The sequence below is a fragment of the Heliangelus exortis genome, chromosome 6 (assembly GCF_036169615.1).
Source record: "Heliangelus exortis chromosome 6, bHelExo1.hap1, whole genome shotgun sequence".
Taxonomy (NCBI): Eukaryota; Metazoa; Chordata; class Aves; order Apodiformes; family Trochilidae; genus Heliangelus; species Heliangelus exortis.
This window is the reverse complement of record NC_092427.1, coordinates 38173492-38195435: the sequence shown is the minus strand read 5'-3', so window position 1 is coordinate 38195435 and position 21944 is coordinate 38173492. Positions and strand designations below refer to the sequence as shown.

Sequence of the window (21944 nt, the reverse complement as noted above, 5' to 3'; positions counted from 1 at the left end):
TCAAAATTAATTTTAGGGGGAAAGGTGTCAGCATAAACTTCGGGCAGGGTCTGGTGGTTTTGCAGAGTATTCTCCAGTAGGGCTGTTTTGCCAGCAGAAACAGGAGGCTTCAGATCGAGTATGAAAAGGAGAGTGAGTTGCTCTGACTGCACACGTAAACACTGTTGCTGAGGAGATGCAGAGTGAAGAAACGAGGAGAGGGTGCTTGTAAGGGAAGAGAGGCTGAAAACAGGAGCCTCTCTGAAGTCCTGGAGCCAGGCAGGCTCCTGAGCAGGGCTCAGTTAGGGCCTGTCCTCTCTTCCACCTTCTCCAGGAGGAGTAGAGCTTCTCCTGGCTGGTTGCTGCTGCTGCTCCATCACACCTCCCAGCCTCTGCCTTTCATCAGCCTGCTTAGAGTAACCAAGTCCTGCCCCGTGGGCCCTTCTGCCTCGTGCTCTCTGCAGGTGCCCAGACAGGGCATTTCTGTGAAGAGCTGTCATGGCCTGTCACTGAGTTACCTGCTCTAACCACAGCCAAGTCCTGTGCCCAGAAACATCTTGAATTAACCCTGGTGGCTGCTCAGATGGTGGGAAGTTGTCGCTATCTTCCAGGAACACCAAGACATTGCATTCCTTCTAGGCTATTTTCTGGCTGCTTTGCTATTAATAACTTTGCCCTGAAATAGCACTTTCATATTGCAGCATATTAAAACCCATAACAACTGGGTGGGTGCCCACAGCCAACAGCACTGAAGCAGGGGAGCCCGGGTGGGAGCCGTGGCTGTGGACTTGGCTCACAGAGGTGTGCTGACTCCCAGCAGCTGGAGATCCCACCTGCTCTGCTGTCTCAGGTCAAGAAAAGGCTCTTCATGGGATCTCTCCAGCTTCCCATGCCCTGCTGGAAGCCAGCCTGACACCAGCCTGGTCTCGTGGTCCTGCCACCAGGCAGGGAGCAGTGTCTCATCCAGCTCTGGCAGCGCCCCTTGAGTTGCTGGTAATCTCTACCAAAGGCCTTGCCAGATCTCCTCTGCGTTTGGTCTGGTGCATTTTGGGGGTACAGGTCTCCTCAGCTGCCCCTGGGTTGTGTCTGAGGGCTTGGGCCAATACTGGCAGGTGTTTTAGCACTGTGCTCTAGCACACTGCTTTTAAAGAGGACTGCACTGCTTTTATAGCAGCCTGAGTGCACTGCCTGGGAGATCTCAGGCTGACCAAAGGCCCTGGTGGATGGAGCTTTGGAACAAGCACCTTGGCAGAGCTGTGTAGGAGAGCAAAGCAATGGAAAAACAGCCTTGGCTGTAAGGGAGCATCCTTGGGAGGGCACCTGGCTTCTGGGTGAGAGGTGAATTTACCTGAATTTGTTTCTGTGCATGAAAACACTGGCCTAGAAGTGGCAGGCATGTGAGAATAACCTCCATCAGTCTGCCCAAATAAAAAAAAAAAAAGAGAGCAAAAATGAAACAAATCCAAATATCATGATGTCTGAAGTTGGTGTTGTTTTTAAATTTTTCCCATTTTTCCACTTGGTCGTGTTGGTCCTCATAAAGTGGATCTGTACTATAAAATAACCATCTCCAGCCGGCTGAGGACGTGTTGGGTTCAGTTTCACGTAAGCCACAGAGTTAAATGGTGCTAATCAAGAGCAGGATTCCATGGAGCTGGAGTGTTGGCAGGGTCCTCAGCTGATGTAAACAGGAACTGTGAAATCAGGGCTGCTCTGGGCTGATTTACCCCAGCTGAGAATCCGGTTGTGCTTCCCATCGCTTTGTTTCTGCTCTGAGGTGGTGGTTGTTTTTTTTTTTTATTCTCAGAGCAACAGTGAGACTGAAGTCTGTTGTCTTCTTCCTTGCCCAGACTGGCATATTTATCACAGTAGCACGTGCATCTTCTTGCTCCTCTGAGATAATCAAATTTCGTGAGCGATTTAAAAAAAAAAAAAAAAAAAAAAAAGAAGAAAAAAAGCAGCTTTTTGCAAACGTGCTCAGGCAGTTGCTGTGCTCAGGGTAAATGCAAACTTCACCCAGACAGCCCACTGCTCCCCACGTGGCTGGGGGCAGGCTTAGGTCCTGTCTGCTTATTATTGTTTAGAAATGGTGTAAATTCCTCTTTTATTCTTTCTCTGTTTGTTTGTTTTGTCCTTACTCTGCAACACATTCTCCCCCTTCCTCCTGCTTCCTGTTTCCCGGACAGGTCCCCACCTCTTCCTACCCACAGCCAAAAATAATACAAAAGAGGAGGCACAAAGGGTTTTCTGAGCCAGGAGATGTGATTGATGAATGGGCACCAGAGATAGAGGAGCTGCTGCACAAAAACCTTGACCCTGCAAAGTCAGGATCTGAGGGCCTGCACCTTTTGTGGGGTAGGATTTTGGTGTTTTGTTTGTCATGTTTTTAGGTCAGAGCAGCAGAGATGGCTCAGAGGATTCTTCTGAAGGTGCCCATGTATCAGAGTATTGATCACATCTCCTCTCCAGGTTTGATTTAAGGAGCTCATGGTGCTCGGGCACACATGGATCACGTCAGCTGCTGAGCAGGAAATGTTCAGCTATCTCTGAATGCTAATGAAGCATATCTGAAGAGGACATTTTTTCATTCATGATCCTATCCAGAGTAATTACAAGGCATCCAGTTCTGCTGTGTAACCCCACTGCAGTACAGCTGAATCTTAATTGAGGATGGAGACCTGAAATGTTGCTCTGCTTTGTAGGTTCCTCAGCCATCAGTGCTCCTCTCCCACATCCATTTCCTGTGAGGAGTTTACCACACTCTGGGGCAGGCTTTGAACCTCAGCCTTTGATTTCAGTGGGAGTCAGGGCAGGCACTTTGAGGAGCTGATTGTGCCTGTTTGCTGCCTGTAATCCTAAATTAAAGCAGCTTCCAAACCCGTCAGCAAGAGGTTAAGTTAACTGCACACTGGATGAAGTTTGGAGAAAAGTTTGCAGGGAGGGCCACTAGCCAGGCCATCCAAAGTTGTGATAGCAATAAGTGATCTCTTTGGAGAGATTTTGAAGCAGAGGTACTATATATATAATGTCTCACAGTGGTCATTGTGCAGCTGCTGGCTGTGGGGTCTGCAGGGCACGTGCTGGTGCACAAGCACACGTGGGTGTGATCATATTTTGGTATCAGCACAATGGGCTGCCAGCACTTTTGCATTCTTTATTGGGCCATCCTTAATCCTTTGCTGACACTGGTACTATTTTTTGTTGTTGTGACTGGTTGTAGGTATTTTTTTCTGCCTTTATTAAACAGTCAAAAAACAACAGAAGCCCTCCAAACCCCTGCTTCTGTGTTTGCAAATTTCTTTCATCCTTTTTTTTTTTTTTTTTTTTTTTTTTTTTTTAAATCTAGATGCCTATCAAATTCAGGCATGCTTAGCTGCAGTCCTTTGTTCAATATCTCACAGCCAGTGTAATGAAATTCCCAATGCTTAGAGCCCAAATAGTGAAGAAATTTGGCTTGTCCATCTAAAAGAATACCTGTTAGGTAAGGTATACTTATGTTTCACTATTTTTTGGGAAAAAAAATCTTAATTGTGAGTCCTTGGTTAGCATTATGGGTTCAGAGTTCTGTTTGAGGCATTTTGTTTACCACCCATTTCTGCAGGTGGAAATTGCTGATTTATGGCAAAGTTGGGTTTGATCCTTTGTGCTTTAGAGGCTGATGAATAGTCTTTGGTAACCCTGGTGAGATCATACCCCAGAGCAACAGGAAACTCTGTTTGTGTTAAAGTAGTGATCCTACCCTTTAAGTAAATCTGTGTGACTTCTTACTGAAAATGTATCTTTGCTGAGTGTGGATTTCAGGAGCTTTTGTGCTCTGAGAAAAAAATATTACAGTGGAGAAGAGGCAGGGAGAAATCCCCATGGGTGGGTGGTAGGACAGTGTTCCCTGGGGGTGCTGTTGTGCAGGAGGAGCAGTGAATGGGCTGATCTGGCTGAAAACATTTCCTTACAGGTTCATTCTTTGGGCTGAGACCAAGAGGGAAAATGAACCCAGGGCATTGTGATCATGATGTGCACACAGGGGCCTGAGTCCTCTGTATCCTGGGCAGGAGCTGACAGGTTGGTCCCTTGCAGTCTCTGGTGAGGCTCTTCCAGCTGGTGTTAGAGAGGGCTGCCCTGGTGGCTGAGGCATGTGGGGAAGTGGCCACAGGAAAACTCAGAACAAAAATCCTCCTAGCAGAGGATCCTTGCTGGCTGGCTCTGTGCCTGCTCTCTGCCACTGCCTGTTTGCTGAGCACACCCTTAACTCATGAACATACATGAAGGGGGCAGGGACGTGCCTGCAGATATTTACCACAAGTTGGCTGTCATTGTGTCTTATTTGGATCTGAAAAGTGGGTTTATCTGCCTTTTATTCCTCTCAATGAAGTGTGTAACACTCAGGAGAGATGTGCTGCCACGTCACGTGGAGTTTTGTCTCAAATCCTTTGCACCAGAAATCATTCGCAGTGGCCTGAAACTTCTTTTCTTGTAATTCATTCATTTCAGGCTGCAGCTTTCCCATTTTCCCCAGTGTGTTTTGCAAAACTACTTGCTTTAATACTGGAATTATTTTTAGTTTATGCTGTCCCAAATGTTAAGCTTCTGATGTGCTGCAGCTTTTTGACAACCAGCGACTGGCCAGTGGAGGTTGCCAAGAGGAAAAGCTGAAGGTTTTGGCAGCTGGGTGGGAACAGATGACAATCTTGGAAGAGATGGGCAAGAGTATTGAGTTTTGTTGTTGTTCAGGAAGTAATGAAGGCTTTTGGCAGGAGGGAGAAGATGCATCTTTCAAACCCTGTTTTAGGGTTAGGGACAAAAATAGGGTGGCATTTCGGGGAAGGCAGGTGAGTCTCTTGTTCCTCTTGACTTCAGGGCTGCCCCACCACATCCAGTTCCATCTCTGCCTCTGGCATCAGCAATTCAAGTGCCACCATAGCTCAGAGCTTCTGCTGTTCTGCTGAAGAACCAAATCCTGGTACTGAGTTTGAGTGAGCTGCAGTGGCACTAAGCTCAGAATTATTGTTTTGGGTTTCCTTCAGGTTGCTTTCTTTCCCTTTGCCATCTTGAGACGTTCATAATTTATTCAAAATCAGGGGTGAGGCCCCCTTTTTTGTGTGCCAGTGGAAAGCAGTAGGGTCAGGATGGAGGCTGGAATTTGACTTTCACTACTGCAAGTGTAATTATGCTTTGCTCACATAAATTATGTCGTGAAGAGAATCCTTTCAAGGGTTGTAAACAGAGCCAGTTGATCAGACCTGCTTGTCAACCACATTTGACATTTTCATTCTCTGTCACATTCTGATCTAAGTATCCAGCTTCTTAATTAGGTTTTGGATAACTTCCAAGATCAGTGCTTGATGTCCAATTATATCTGCAGTAAAATGGCACTGAGGGATGAGAACTTCCCATGATCTGCTACAAAAAACTCAAAATCAAGATGCTCATCAAAATAGTTCAGCACCAGAAACCAGAGGAACCCAGTGAACATGCTGATAAGGTGCCTTCCCTGGCTGTTTGTCCCCAGATCATTGTAAGTGTTTAGGCTTTGTTTAGCCCTTGGCAGCACTTTGCTGGTGCCACATCTTTAGCTGTGCAGAATGCCCAAGGGTTTGAGTGCTGTGAAGGCTTCACAGCACAGTCAGGTGCTTCTGTGGCTTCTCTAACGCCTGTGTGTATGGGTCGAGTGCTGATACACAACTGGGCTGCAAATGCAATTCATTGGAGCAAGTGTTGATTACTACCCTGCACACTGAGAGTCCAGTTTGGGTCATTGGTTGGGATTACAGTTTTCCAGAGCTGTCTGGATGTCAACCCAGATGCCAAACTTGGGTCCCTGCAGAGGCCCCTGGCCCATGGGCATGTGTTTACCCCCTCATTCTCTGAAGGGGACGCATCAGGTACCTGCTCTGCCTTGAGCCTTGGCACCTTGATGATGCCTGTGATCCCAGCTGGATTACTCTGGGGGAGAGTAATCATGAGTGGTGGGTCCAGCTCCTTCAGATCTGCATTCTGAATATGCTGAGGTGCAGCCTGGACAAGCATCCTAAAACTTTGTCTGTCTGAGTCAGAGTTACCTGCAAGACTTGGGAAGTCTTGGGGCTTGTCCTGTTGCAGTGAGCAGCAAAACTGCCTTGGCTTCTGCTGGCTGCAGAGTGCTCAGCTCTGCTGCACATCTGTCACAGCTCTGACAGAGAGGCACATGCTGGGTTTCCCCTGCAACGTGTTTGGTAATGGTGAGCACACTCACTGTGCTTGGGAAATCATCTTGATTTTTAGCAGGTAAGACAAGCTCCAGAGGTAAGAATACAGTAGCTTAGAGGTCAGAGCTTTCTGAAGTGACAGAAGGACACTGAATTTCCCAGTGCTCCTGCAGGCTCTGGAAGGACTAACAAGCAGCTGGTCCTTACCAGGTGTAGGACAGTGCTGCAGTGGTTGTCTCCTGCTGTCTGAAGGATCTGCTGCTGCCTGTGGAAGTGTCACAGTGTGCAGGCTGCCTGTGTTCTGCTGCTACACCTGCCCCAGGGGCTGAGGTGACAGCACAGCGTGGGGAGCAAGGAGATGTAGTGAGTGGCTGGTGTGGGGGCAGGAAACACGTGGTGGGAATGTGGCTCTGCTGGGAAAGGGAGAGCTTCTGCCGTTGCCATCCTTTCCCAGCTGGCTTTCTGCAAGTGTCTGGGGGCTCACAAAGTCACATCCTATCCCTTGTCAGCCGTGAACCATCCTGCTGTGGCCTGGCTAAATGGAGGAGCAGGGGGCAAGGAGGGTGACCCCGGTTAATCAGGGCAGGGGGTTGAAGTCCTGGGTCACTGTTTATCCCCACCTTGCCAAGCTGCCTTGACAGCAAGCAGCAGTGTTATGGATCTTCTTCTTGTGCACCCGAGGGGGACTCGTCTGCCCCTTCCCACTGCAGTTCCAGAGTCTTTATCGCTGTAAATCCCACAGGCACTGAGTAAGAAGGTTTAATACCTGCCAGGTTGCTGGCAGTGTAGTAACTGTCCTCTGTAGTAACCAGAGGCTTGTCACACCTCATGTTACACAAAGCTCCTCCTCTCTTGCATCAGTGCTTAAGGAGAAGCTGAACATCCAGCAGAACTATGGCAAGAGCAGCTCACTCCTGCCTTAGGTATCCTTGGACCATTTTCCTGCCAGGCTGGTAGTGGAACTAGATCTCCAGGGGTGCACCATCATCTGAACCCAGCAGTTTGGCTCCATATCTCTCTGGACAGTGTCAATATCCTGCAGCTCCCACAAAAAACCAAACCAAAATCTGGCACTTTGTTGTGCTCGCTGGCAAATAACTGTGTGGGAGTGGAGCCAAAGGACTCTCCTGCCCCTCCTGAAGGCCCACAGGGCTGGGGCAGGGACCCTGGTGCTCTCAACCTGACTGCTTCCTCCAGCTCAGGCCAGTGGGGTGGGCTTAGCTGACCTAAAAATGTCCTTGGCAGCAGGGCAGGAGTGCAGAAAGCAGGGCTGGTTCCAGAACCCATCCCAACCCACCCCGGGGTGATCTGGGCCAGGAGGAATGAAGGTCACCTGAGGTCCTTGGCAGGAGCTGGGCAGTGCAGATGGGGAAAGATGCTTCCTTTGTGCCAGTGATGGTCTGCTCTGGCAAAGGCAGCAGCAGGTAGGGCCCTGGGGGGGGTGAGGGAAGGGCTGTGGCCCTCAGCCCTCTCCAGGCTTTGTCTGCCATGCAGATGAGGTGGTGGAGGGCTTTGCTCTTCCCCCTCCTGGCTTGGTGGAGATGCTGAGGGGGGAGGGAGGCAGGGCCTTCATTATGGTGTTTCTCAGAGTTGTGGTTTGTTGGGTTGGTTCCCCCTCCCTCCCCTCCTCTCTCCCCTCTATGGGGAGATGGGCTTGATCCACTGGTTTTGGATTTCAGAGGCAGAAGGCAAGACATGACCAGCTGGTGTCTTGAAATGGCACAGGTGCAATGGCTGCGGGAGGGGGGAGCCAGGAATAATTACAGGTTTCTGAAGCATCAGGCTCTGCCTGAAAAGGGCTCATCGAGAAACTGCTCTTTATGGAAAATTAATGGTGAAGCTGGAAAAAAATGTCAGGCCCACTATTGTTGTCATGGGGTAGTGATGCCTTAAAGGAGCAGCACCTCCTGCTCGCCTCCCCTCCACGGGCAGCCCTGAGCCAGCATGCAGCTTTCTGATCCCACAGCTATTGAAATCTCATGTCACTGTCATCACATTTAATGGCCTCGAGTCCCTCTCTCTCTCTTTTTTTCCTTTTTCCTTTTTTTTTTTTCCCTTTCCTCCCCTAATTTATGATTGCGCTTGCTCTTTCCTTTGGAAACCTTCTATTTATTAAAACCCTAAACCTGTTTCTGGCCCACTGGGTGGAGGCTAAGTGGGACAGAAAGCCCAAATTACATGATGTGAGGAATTATTCAAAAGCATTGCCTCTCCTGGTGTGGGTTATTCCTGAAAGACTGTTGGAAAGCACATTGGAAAGCTGCTCCCCATACCTGGTTATGTGAAGCTTCTGATTCTTGATCAGATGCTGGAGTCTCCAGGTTGAGATGTAGTTGGGTCACCAGCTCCCATAGGCTGAATTTTTTTTTTTTTTTTTGCCTAAAATCCCTTTTTTAATATCTCTAAAAGTTTTCTCCAAGGAGTAGTTTTTAGAGGTTACTAAAAAGTATTTAGTTAGAATGTCTCTTTCTCCACGCTGTGTAAAATGGCAGTGGTGGTATTAAACCAGCCAGCCTCTCAGGCAGGGAGAAATGAAAAACAGCACTGATAAACTCCATTAAAAGCTCCTGGGACTGCAGCAAATGGTTTAATATAAACAATAAAAGTTTATATTGTTGGTTATGGAGAACACTGGGCAGTGTGATGGTGCCTGGAAGCTTTACTGGGGCTCTCTCAGGCATCTCATAGTAAGGTACATTGAAGGAGGAGACTCACCCCATCCTTCTCCTGGTGATCACTGCTCTGGAGGTGCAGGAGCACGTTTTATGTGTAACTCTCTGGTTATTCACCTGCTTTTTATGGGGAGAGGGCTGTGTGTTTGTGTGTCAGTCTGGTGTCTTCTACACAGGAAGCCCCGTATGGCCAGGTGGGCTAAAAGCCCTCTGAAACTGTCAGCAGGTCCCTTTTTTCTGTCCCATTTTCCCTTCTCTCAGGCCCTTTAAACAAGCTGTGGTGTCACTGGAAGTTTTTCTCTGTCTGCCAGCTGGAAATGCTGCACTTCAGAGCCGTGCTGTTTCGGGGCCAGACGGGGCCCCAGCCAACGGCACCGAGTTAAGTGTGGGGTGGAAGTTAATGTTTGTGAAGGAGGGGGCAGCACCTCTTTGGGGAGGTGACTTCTTGTTTGCAGGTGGCCAGGCAGCAAGGCTGTTGGGATGGTTTCACGTGGAAGTGACCTCTGGCCAGGTTACACTTCAAGGTAGGAGGGTCCTGGTGCCCGTGGGGTGATGCACAGACCTGGGTGGAGGTGCGGTGGGTGCTTTCTGTTCTCCCCATCTTACTGCAGCAGCACCAAAGTGCCAGCTCCCTGTGTCCCCCAGGATGTCACCATCTTGCAGGGAGGTGCTGGTGTGCCTCTGGGCCACGTCCTCCTCCTGCCCCAGTTCTCTAACAGTGGTTTCTCTGCCTTCCCCCCCGCAGACATGCCTGGAGCTGGAGCGGTACCTTCAGACGGAACCCCGGAAGATCTCGGAGACCTTTGGGGAGGATTTGGACTGCTTCCTCCATGCCTCCTCAGCCCCGGATCCAGAGGACGGTATCCGGCGGCTGGACCCCATCCTGTTACCCGTGGAGACGAGTGGCTGTGACAAGAGCTCCAGCGTGGACATCATCCTCTCACGGGACAAGCTGCTGTCTGAGACCTGCCTCAGCCTGCAGCCCACCGGCTCTTCCACGGAAGGCCCCACGGCCGTCAACCAGGCCCAGCTCAATGCAGTGACCTCACTAACACCCCCCTCCTCCCCAGAGCTCAGCCGCCACCTGGTGAAAACCTCACAGACTCTCTCGGCAGTGGATGGCACGGTCACCTTGAAACTGGTGGCCAAGAAGGCTTCGCTCAGCTCCCTGAAAGTCGGAGTGGCCACGGCGACGGCGGGGACGGTAAAAAGCGGTCAGAGCGACAGTGAGCAAGGAGGCCCAGGGGCAGAGGCATCCCCAGAGAACAAGAAGAGGGTTCATCGCTGCCAGTTCAATGGGTGCCGGAAGGTTTATACAAAGAGCTCCCACTTAAAGGCTCACCAGAGGACTCATACAGGTACTTGTGTGCAGGGTGCTTCTCTCACTTCTCCTCTCGCCACCTAACCGTAACCATCTCCTCCTAACCTCAGGTAGAAAAGAGAGGAAACAAAAGCCCCGACAAAACAAACCCGTACAAACCTTCTGAAAGCCCAAGCTTCTCCCTGTGAAACAGGGCAGTGGAAAAATGTGGTAGGCCAGGAAATGTACCCAGTGTTCAGTCACACAGAGGAGCCCCCTGTTAACCTGTTGGGGTTTCGTATATCTTCTGGGGCTTGCTGCAGGGTAATTTTGGGGATACCCAAGGGATTTAGGTGTCTCATTGGTGCTAAAACTGTGGGCATGCCCGTTTGGGTTCTCAGCACTCACTTCCCCAGGACAACTTCAGGAACGATGTGTAGATGCAGACCTGTAGGTGCACGTGCCCTTGGGATAGCCACATTCTTGACCTTCCCCAGTGATAAAACACAGTGAGGACAAGAGAAGAATGTCCTGGAGTTTGGGTGGAACAGCATAGGTAGAGTGGGAATACGATACACGGAGAGCTGTCAGGCTGTTATTTTGGGTAATATTTACTAACGTTGCATGTAAGAGCTGCTGTGTAAGCTTCTTGAAGCATGCAGAATTGGTTTAGGTTTGGCTGCTCAGGATCCCCACTCTCCTGTCATTTGTTCATGGGCCCCAGCAGCTTTTCAGCTGGTGTTCACTGGCAGTAATAGCTGTGCAGTTGTGTGCCTGGCTGCTTTGTTCTGAGCCTCACGTGTGATGGGAGATGATAAATTCCCATTAGCACTGTCTTATCATGTGATTATTCTTGCTTCCAGAGGGACTGCTGTAATCAGTTTTCTCAATTTTACTGTAAAATGTGTGGTCTGTTACAATAACTGCACATTTAATTCACCACCTTATCATGCAGGCGGATTCCTAGGAGCGAGGTTGCTCTTGCAAGGTAGAAAATAACATGTTGGGCCAGTGCAGTAAATCAAACAAATGTGTGGGTGGTTAAGAGAGCTGCATCCATCAAACACTCAGCAGCCCCGTGAAAGTTACGTGTTCTAAAGTATAAATCACATAAAGACGTAAAAGGCACTGGGTTTGATCTTTTTATAAGGGTTTTCTAGTGCTTTTACTGGGGATAAGCCACCTTGCCAGGAGTGACCTCACTTGTGAAACTGATTTGATAGCCAGGGAGAGTGGTGCAGTCATCTTAAAATCTGCAGTGCCACGCTCAGGAGGCTCCTCCTAGCACCAGAGCCGCTGTGAGGTTGTCCCTCACCAGGGCTGCCCAGGGGGACATCCCAGCCAAGGCCACAGCAGGTGATGGGGCTCCTGTGAGGGATGGTGACACGGTGGCCTTGGCTTCAGGTGTGACCTGAATGTTCCTCCTCCAGCTGGGAGGGAGGGATGGGTCTGCACAGCTCATCCTGAAGTTGGTCCAGGGATGTGCCAGGATCACCTTGGGATCAGAGAGGGTGATCTGGGGGGCATCTTTCTGGGTTTGTCATCCAGTAGGTGGGGATGTGGACAAGAAGTCCTGAGAGTGTGCTTGCCAAAACCATGACTCTTTCAACACCTCCACCCTTTGGAGTCAAAATCCTGGAATGTTTTAGATGCCTTTGGTCTGGTCAAAATTGGTATCAAAACCTTTCCCCTCCTTTCACACCAGCCTGTGAAACCTGATGTTTCACAATTAATCCATGATGAGAAATGTGCCCCACTGTCCCTGTGATCAGGAAAAGCAGGAAGGCAAAAGGCAAGAGGGAATATAAAGAAAATCTTGGCAGCCATATAAGCACCCTGCAGCCATCCATGTCCCAGCTGTGCAGAGCTGTGTGGAGAGCCTGGGCTTGTGTTGTGATGAGGATGGGATTCAGCCTTGTTCAAAGCCATCTTTGATGCAGAACCTGGGAGCAGGTAGGCACCTGGCTCCCATTTTTCTTTGTGGAAATGTGTTTCCTAAATACCTTTGAGCATTCCCATCTTGGAAGCCATCTGAGTGAATCGAGGGCTGGGGTGTGATGGTGGCCTTATCTAATGAGCTTATCTGTGGCCAAAGCAGAAAGTTCTTCAGGCCCCACCACCCTGCTTAAGTGCTTCAAGCCCAGGGATGCTTGGATGCCTTAAATCAGAGCTGGTACCATGGGGCATTAGATCTGCTCACCCTGCAGCCAGGTTTCACTGCAGGCAGCTCCTGCCTCCCAGTACTAGAGTGGGGCAGAGAGGAAGAGGTGTGGAAATTGGAGGCCGAATTATAAAGTTTCTGAACGTTTATTATAAATGACAAACCCTTTGTTTTTCCCCTCTCGCAGGCAGGCAGCAGTGCCAGTGGCTGGTAGCCACCTGGCTCAGCCAGAGGGGCTGGAGGGACTGGGAGATGTTTTCCTTCAGCTGGTAGTTTGTTAGTTATGTCAGGCAGATGTGTGGGCTGGTCACTCAGCTTGCACATGCAAAGTCCTCTGGCTTGGATCAAAGGGATTTACTGCAGCACAGGAAAACACGAAAACCCCGGGCTGGGGAGCCGGGGGTGGGAGGGAGGAAGGAGGTTGCATTCCTTTGGTTCCTATGTAAGGCTGAGCAGCGAGGCGCTGGCTGGGGCTCCTCCCTCCGGGCTGATGAGCCAGGCTGGGCTGGAGGCAGAAGAGGCCGATGGCAGCCTGCTAGATTGGAGGTGATCTTCTCTGAGGGCTTCACTTCCCTCCGGAGAGCCCAGAGACAGTCGGACCCCACGCTGCACCCGGGGTATCCTCCCGCAGCTCATCCCTGAGAGAATCAGGACAGCGCTGTGAGGCCCATCGGTGGTTGAACTGGTTATGAAACCACCTTCTGGATGACCTTTGGGGAGGGAAAAACAATCATCTGTGTGGGAGAGAATTTAATCTGGAAGGGAAAGGGAAAAACATTGTCTGGATGGAAAGGGAAATGAAAATATTTGACTGGATTCGAAGTGAGCTGGGGCATCGAAAGCGAAGGGCGTGCGAAGGAGCCAAGAGTAGTGGTGAAACTGGCTGGCAGAGAGCAGCACAGAGCCCACTCAGGAGAAATGGCAGCTGGGCCTGCAAAGAGGAGGAAAAGGTCACCTATGGGTTTGCAAAGACCACGCTGCTAGTGTGAGGGTGAGGTAAAAACATGTAAAGAAGGATCCACCAGGACTGGCACGCTAATCTAACCCCAGCACGTTCTCTGTTATTCATGGAGCAGACAGCAGTGCAAACAATGACATTTTGTCTCTTTTGAGAGACAGAAATTTTCATCCAGCCTTCACACATGCATGGAGTTGAATTGCCAATATAATGGAGAGTGCAGAGGGAAGGAGTCTGAACAAGCCAAAACCCTCGTGTAGTCATCAGTGCTTCCTAAATTAGAAAACAGGATATTGCTGGTGAGTGTCTGAATGCAAATAAGTCTTAGGTTGAGCTGGCCCGAGACCTGTGGAAGATCAGGCATAGGACAGGGCTGTGTCTCCCAGATCAAAGAGCTCTGGAGGAGATTCCTGTCTCCTGGCAGAACCATTCACACCAGCCTTTCTTGCAGTAATGTACAGGGGAAGGTAGGAGATGGCGTGGGTGCTTTCTGGCCAGAGATAAAGCACCACATATAAACTGACCAGGAAATCGTTAAGATTGGGACAGTGATAAAAAATTACCCTTAGGAAGTTCTGCTGGGGCTTGCATTTCTGCAGTATCAGAGGGTTTGGGCTTTTTTTTCTTTATCCATCTAAAACCAGGATAACCCTAAGCCTCAAGTCTGAGAAATAGCAGTTGGGCACCTGACATCTCCCTGCTGGTTTCTGAGGCCTAAACGGGGTGGGAAATACCCATGTAAATAAAAGTTAGGAGTCTGCACGCAATCTTAAGATAGCCCTCTTTTAACTGGAGTTTGTTTCACATTGCCAGGACATCTTATTGCAAATTATACTGTTCTTTCATCCAAAGTGCTGGGTGAGACTAACTAAAACAAACAAATCCACCCTGCAGGAAAACAAATTACTATATTCAGAAGAAAAAGAGGAGACACACAAGAGTATTTAAAAGAGCATTAGTGAACAGGAAGGATTTTGTGATGGGATTTAAAGCAACAGAGAAGAGCTTTCTGAAAGCACTGGAAATAGAGTAGGAATTTGGATGCCTTTGCCACTGGGAACAAGAGCAAGGGACTTGAGGGAGGAGGGGTGGGTGAGGAAGACCTTCATTCAGGGCTGGATTTGTCCTGGGGTACAGCTGCATTGCCAAATGGGAAAGATGTGTTCTGCTGTGGGGCTGGTTTGTTTCTGCTCCATCATTCCCCAGATCAACAGCCCAGGACAGCCTTGCTGCTTGGGTTTGGCAGTGGAAATAGGTGGTGGTTTTTGTTTGCTTGTTTGCCAGGTGAGATGATTCTTGGCACAAGGGAGCCCTGGGAAGTGATCTTTGCTGTCTGCTCAGCAGCTGCAGGAGAGAGGGTGCAGGGGCCTCCAAAGCCTGCACTTGGGAAGCATTCAGAATAAATAAACCCGTGGGCACCATGAGGTAGGTGGTGGTGCCCAGCTGCGGGCAGGCAGACCAGCCAGGCACCAGCACTGGAAATAATGGCCAAAAAAAGGTGCTTCAAGATAGCTAAAGGGCAAGGTTATGGTGCAGATAGTGCAGGGTGCATCTGAGGAATAAAGTTGTCCCTTTCTGTTCTGCAGAATGCCCTCTGGAAAAAGGGTATTTGTATCTTCAGAGAGCATCTCCCAAAACTCACGTGTCACGTCAGGCAGGGGGTGGGGATGTGCTGCAGTAGGTGGCAATGAATGAGGGACAAGAATGGCCACTTAGGACACTTCTTTGGGAAAGGGGAGGACAAAATGACTGTGTGGGACCTTGCTTTATCCACAGGTCTCTGGGAGTGACCAGAATCTTGCTGTTGGCCAGCTTGATTCTTGATAAGAAGGCTTAACAAGGATGAAAAGCCTGTGAAACGTTCACCATCCCACTTAGAGACAGGTGCCCGGCCCTCAGAACCCGAGGCTGGAAACTGAGGCTGCAAAAACCCAAATGCTGAGGAAAACCCCAGACCTGTAGGTCTGCTGGCTAAGCTAACAATGTCAAGCATGTGTTTCAAGATAAAAGCTGATCCCCAGCTGAGTTCTGAAAGAAAGGTGTCCTGGCTGCATGGCACTGCACGTTCAGAGGCTTAGCGGGGATTTATTCCTTCCTCCCGTGCAGCTGGACTCTTACCACCAGCAGAGAGGACTTAGTAGATTAGCTGGGCAATTTTGCAGTGATCATGAGCTGTCATTAGTGCACTAGAAGCTTGCTTTAAGTCTTGGAAATGGGTGTTAGAAAAATACAGGCGTGCACATCTTCGTGTGCTTCTGTTCAAGAACTGCGTGACAGTGAATTCTGCATTGATTTCTATTTGGACCTCTTCGTGCTGGTTACCTGTAACCTTGCCAAGCTTTTCCTTCTTCAGGGTGAAATTTTCCACATTCTGTCTTTTTCCAGTGTGGTTGCTGTTTGTTGTTTTAGAAGTTGGAAGAAAAATATTTGTTTTTTAGGAGAGTGTGGTTCTTCTGTTGGTGAGGGGCAGGGAGACAAGAACTGTAGTCAGCGTAGCAAGCTCACCTAAAAACTTGGCCTATGTAGAGGAAAATAGTCTGAGTAGAAGACTTTTATCTGTGAATATCTGGGTAAAAATTGACTGGAAGGGACTAAGCTATGATTTTTTGTAAACTGACTTTCAACCCTGTGGCCCATGCGATCCAATTTTATCATTAATTATGTGCAGACCCCATAGAATCCCAAAGGCAATTCTTTCCCTGGCCTTGAATGTGTGTTAGGAGATCTGCTTCATACAGAAGACCTCTTTGTTTTTCAAAATTTTCATCCTGAAGATGCAGATTCACCCAGCCATGTCACTCCCAAATCAAATCCAGTCTCTGAATGAATGAAAGTGTCCTGAGTCTTCTTTCTTTCTCTTTTTGTTGTTGACAAAACTGGGAAACAGAAAGGAATTTATGTTATTTTCCTCTTGTGCTTTATTCCTGTGCTGTCTCTGCCAGGCTGTATAATTTATTACTTTTTTAATCTTTCTCTGATTTTTCATTGGCAAAAGGGAGAAACTGCAGTGGCACTTCAATGGTGACAAAGAGCAGCGCTGTTAGAATTTGCAAAAATATAGAGTAAAACCATTAGAGATATTAACATTTGGAAAAAAGGGGAGGCTGCTCCTTCTTTTTTTTTTTTTTCAATTGGTTCTAGTCCCTGATACCTGTCTTATATTTTACCAGGAATATTTGCCTGTATATTTTGCCTGGGATATCTCAAACTCTTGGCCTGAAACATGGGTGTGCAGAGAGCCCATCTCCGAGACACTGCTCTAGACGCTGTGTCACAAAGAGCTGTCTTTGTTGTTCACCCTTTGGGGCAATTTAGGAAAAAAACAAAGCCAAAAAAAAAAAATATATTTCAGTGTCCTGGAGAAATCTGCCCCAGTGAGCAGCCTTTTTTTCATCCATGCCTTCTGCCACTGCTCCCTTGCCTTGCACCTTTGAGCTCACAGAGCTCGGCTGAACCCGAAACGAAAAGCCCTTATTAGATGAGATTTTTTTTTTTTTTTAAAGTTCTTGCCACTCCTCTGGGGACCCAAGTAATGGCAGCTTGCAGCAGCAAAGAGTGTGTAATTAGGGCAGGCAGTGAGGCCTCTGCTGATGGGGAGAAGCAGGAGGAGAGGAGGGGAGCTGCACGCCCGCTGTTACCAGGAGACCCCGGCACAAAATGCATGAGATGCAGGGTGCTAATGGGCCAGCCCCGCCTGGGTACCAGCAACCTGCTGCACAGCTGCTTCTGCCCTCCAGTTGCCAGGCAACCACACCTTTATTTTTTTCTTCTTCTTCTTTTTTAATTCCCTCCCTCTTCACTCGCTCATCCTGGAGGTTTAATTGGGTGGTGTTGCTGCCGGGTGCTGCTCGGCTGCCGTCCCTGGGGCTGGGGGAAGGCTGTGTCTGCCATTAACGGGGCAGGAGTCTGGGTTGTGTGTCCCACCTCCAGCCCCACCAGCCAGCAGCTTCCTCTGGAGGAGCTTTTGGAAAGGAAAAGTGGCATTTGGAAGGCCCTGGGTGTGGAAGTCTTGCATAAGCCCAGGGAGAAAAACTGTGGGGTTCCTCCCCTCTGTCAGCGCTGGCGATGGGCAGTGTCCTCTTGAGAGTTTCCCATTCCTGCCCCTTTTCTCTGCTTTTCAGCTCAGCTTTGTGGACCTACGTGTTAGGTGCCTGCGTGGGGGTAAGACATAATGCTGCAAAAATGCATTTCTTTTCATGTCCCCAGTGGCCACATGCTGAAGAGAGCTGCTGGCTGGGTAGGCAAGCTTTGGCAAGGCCCTTAGGAGCTAATGCTGAGCTTTGAAGTCTGAAGAAAGACTGATTGGACATTGGGTTTGGTTCTTAACCTCCTTCCCCCCTTCTCTAATATAGACATGATCAGAGCCATCTCTCTGTAAGGGCACTGCTGACCTTTTTGGATGAAAGGAGCTGTACATCCTTCATGGAAATGTACTGCTTTTACACTTGATCATCCCTGCCCCTCTAAAAATAGGCACAACCTTCTCACATTGTGTATTTCACAATCCTGTCACATTCCTCTTCTGCCCCATACCATCTCTTGCCAGCTTTTCTCTTATGCTTTGTCACCCTTACAAAGGCTTTTCCATCTTTCCAGCAGGTGGCAAAACTGTGAATCAAATGCCTTTTTTTTCTTTTCTTTTTTCTCTTTTTGGTCAGAAAGCATTGGTAAGGCACTTCAAGACTGACCACTGCTCCCCCCCCTCCCGCCCCTTGCGTTCTCTTGTAATAATAAAAATAATAATTAGGCTTTCTATTCTCCAACAAAAATCAATTAGGAGTATATTGAGGAATGAAAGGCTCAGAAAAGTATCTGAAATTGATTTTTGTAATTAGTTTTGCTGGTTGATGGGTTGCACTCGCATACGCTTAGATGGCAGCATTGATCTCCAGGGGATGTGTGTGTGTGTGTTCAGTAGCCTGCTCTTCCTTTTTTTGCTAAAGAAATGAATTTATTAATCTTAAAAAGAGGGTGATGCTGTTGTCTGCTGACCTGCTCGTGAGCTTTCCTGTGCCCTCACCAGCAGAGCAGCTGCCTGAGCCTGGTGCCTGAGCTACCACGTAGCTCATTCCATGGGAGGAGAGGGGTGACCAGCAGTATTTTCTGTTGTGCTGTGTGCTGATGTTCGGCTAATTAGAAGAATTATGGCTGGGCTTCATTGGTATGCCACGGATGTAGCTTGTGAAGCTCTGGGGGACCCTTGGAGATGAAGAGTGCTACATAAATATATTGTTAATGTGCAGTTCCACATGAGGCATCCCATTGTGCTGGGGCAGGCTTTGGTCATAAACTGCACAGCCAATACAAATGCCTGCTTTGCTTGGCTTTTCTCTCTCTGCAAGGCTGTCTGGGGGGCTGCTTCTCACCCAAAAACCACCCTGGCTTCTGGCATTGCTGGGCAACAACATCTGCATGGGCACCAGCCTCCAAGGGATGCCTGGGCTCATCTGGCTGAGCATGGCCCAGAGCAGCAGGTCCCAGAAGGATTTCTCAGGAGGGGTGGTGAGGAAAGTTATTAAAATGCTCTTCTTAAAAAGCCAGGGGTGCTACTTGATTCTTCACACATTTCTTTGGAAAGCTCAGGCCCCCAGAGCTTCCTCACAGGAGAAATCCAGGCAAGAAATCTTGCATTTAATTCCTTTTTGCAGCTGTAATTTGCAGAGTGTCTGTTTCTCCAGGAGCACCAGTCTTGGAGCAAGCGTAGCTAAAGCTGTCTTTCAGCATATATATTTTTAGACATTCAAGCTTTTAGAACTGGTTTCACTTTGAATAATTTTTAAAGCACAGATTTTTAAAAGGAAGGAAATATTTTGTGTTTCTTTCATAATTTTTTTTTTTTTTTTTTTTTTTGGGTCCTGAAACCATATTTAAATAATTCAGGGTGGACTAGAACAGATGAGGATTTCTAAGTGGATGTCTCTGTTGTTTTCTTAAGGGCACTTTTGCATGCTAGTTTTGGGCACTTCCTTAGCATGATATTAAGGAGCTCTTAAAACATAGTACAGACAGGATTAGTTTTTTCCCCTGGTTTCTTCAAGCATTTTTGACTGAATTGGACACCCGTGAGTGTCCCACGTTTTAGCACAGAGGGATGGCAGCAAACCTTTGGGCTCTCATTCTCTTCTCAGTGACTTCTTCAGGGCTGAGGCCTTAAACTACCGGGTTGTTTTACTCAGTGCACTGTAATAATCATGTGTTTGTTACAGGGTCTGTGTAAAATGGGGTGTCTCAGGTGGGATGCAGGGGAGGGGGTAAGGAAATAGGTGCAGGTGGATAATCAGAGCATCTTTGTTTACTTTTAATCCTGTGAAGACACAGGGTGAAACTCAAGCCTTAAATGGCAATTTTCCAGTGAGTTTGATGGAGCCAGCATTTCACCCCACAGCACTGCCAGCTCTGTGATCTTATCATGCACAGCCCAAAGCCTGGAGGGTTTCCCCCTTGAAGCCCCTGCTCTTGAAATACAGGGAGTACAGAGCAAATTCTTTTCTCCATATTTCTTAGTAGAAGTTCCTGGAGTGGTTTAAAGTTGTGGCCCTTGTTTATCTACAAAGCAGAAGGCACTTGATCTCTCAAAAGAAGAAATACCCCCAGGACCTGGAGGATGTCTGTGGGATATGGGTGGCAAGGAGAGGGGTTCTGTGGATTTTGAGGAGAAGCAGCCCCACTGCTGTGTTTTCTGGGGGAATATTTACTGTGAGGGCTTGTATAGGGTTTACAATCTGGAGAGAAAACTGCATTTTCTCTGTTTGGTGCCTGGAGAGCAGAGATAAGAGCTGCCTGCAGCTGAGTGTCTTGCTTAGCCCTCTGTAGCAACCAAGGAGAGAAGCTCGAGAGTCCAGCCTGACTGCACCCTGATGTGTCACACATGCCTCAGCCTCTCCATTAACTCCAGCAGAGCCATGGGTGGTTATTGCAGGTGACAGTTTGAAAGCTGCTTGAGATCTAACTCTCCAAGACTGCCCCAGGCTGGAAAACGGGGGGAGAAGTCCCCAGAACCATGGCATCGCCAGCCCAGGTCTGTCAGGCTTGTGCTGCTGGGAGCCTGGTGTCTGCTTGCCCCTTTAGGAGTCCTGCTGGGAGTGTGTGCTTGGCTCTTCCATATTTTCAAGTGATAAATTTCTGGATTTCAAGGGAAAACTATACCAATCATTTGTTCATTTTTGTAACTAGGTGCCTGATACTTGAAGTCTTGCATTTGTCTTAGTCACCAAAGGAACAGTGACCTGATTTCAGGGCTGACAAAGCCTGATGGATTTTTCTTATGACTGATAAATTCTAGCTTCACTGTTACATGTTTCCCATAAATTTGCAGAGCTCTTTGGCCTCCAGTTACCAGACTGGACCAGGCTGGGTGACATAAAGGGGCTGGAGGGCCAGACTGTGCTCAGGTGTGCTTTGGGGGTACTGCTAGAAGAGGAGCTAAGTTGTGTGAGGTGCCATCAGCAGGAGGGGAACAGAGAGCCTGTTCCCCGTGCCTCCCAGTCCCAGGGTATGGAAATAGGCTCCAGAAAGATGAAAGGATGCCCGAGGAAACTGGAATGTGGTCGGTGAGCTTGAAATCACTAGGTAGAGATCTCCACCTGCCAGGAAAGACATCAGAAAAAGCTGAAAGCTGCTGTTCTGGGTCAGTTCTGGGTGACAGATTTGGCTTCTTTTCTGCTGCTTGTTGGCTCCTCTGTTGAGTGGGTTTGTGTAAGTGTGGATTTATGGATTTGTTTGCACAGATCCTTGTGTTGAATGAATGTGACCTGAGGAGCAGAGCCTCCTTCCTCTCCTTCCTGGGAGTGGCTCACAGGCACGAGTTTTTAAGTGTGGTTATTAATTTTGAGGAATTAGGGCCTGGAAAAAAGTCAGTGTGGCACAGCTCCGTGATGTTCCTATTTTTAATTGGATTTTTAAGCTCATAATTAATTTCTTTAAAAGGGGGAGATCCTCGCCCTGTAGAAGTGAGTGGGAGTTTTGCCATTGCCCTCAGCAGAGGAGGATTTCACCATCCATCCTTTTATTCTCACTAATCCTCCCCAACAGGAGCAGAGCAGCTGGGCACAGGGAGAGGATCCTTCCCGTTTCTTCTCCCCACTGCTGCCAGCAGGGAGGTGGGAGGGACCCTCCCTCCTTCCTTCTCCATCCCTCTGCTTCCTGCTTCTCTGCACCTCGGCAGGGTAGGCTTTCATTTCACGTTCAGGTGGGGTGGAACAGCCATTACAGAAGCAGTTTGTTCTTGCTCTTCCCATGCAGAGCCGTGGAGCTCTCTCTCCTCCTGCCCTCCCCTGCTTGGAGTAGCTGCAGGAGGGCAGGACATCCAAGCTCTGTGGGGTCTCTGGGTCAGGGAGCCACCTGACATGGCTGGAAAGGTCACCCTGCTGCTTTGCATTGATCCGGTGCTACGGGGAGGGCTGTGTTCCCCCCACCCCCTGTGCTGTCAGGAGCACAAAGAGGTGCTGTCTGACGTTTTGTGCAGCAGGGCTGGGGTTGCAGAGGGAAAAGCATCTGCAAAGAAAACTCAGCTCAGGTCCAGGAACGCTCGAGTGAGGAACCCCTGCAGCAAGGGAGAGAGAGATGTGGCATCCCATGGGGTCACCAGTAACCAGGCTTGGCATTTCTTGTCTCTCCTCACCTCTGTGCAACTCCAAGCCTGGTGACAATTGTTCACAAGCCACACTCAGCTTCAGTCCTTGTAGTCCTTGTT

At 48.9% G+C, this 21944-nt stretch overlaps 1 protein-coding gene across 1 annotated transcript in view; it reads left to right on the top strand.

The window, feature by feature from the left end:
- Nucleotides 1-21944, top strand: part of KLF7 (KLF transcription factor 7) — a 48398-nt gene that overhangs the window by 17107 nt on the left and 9347 nt on the right. Inside the window, exon 2 of the mRNA XM_071747950.1 lies at nt 9579-10191. Coding sequence (XP_071604051.1) covers nt 9579-10191 — 613 coding nt within the window. The remainder of the gene's footprint in view (nt 1-9578; nt 10192-21944) is intronic.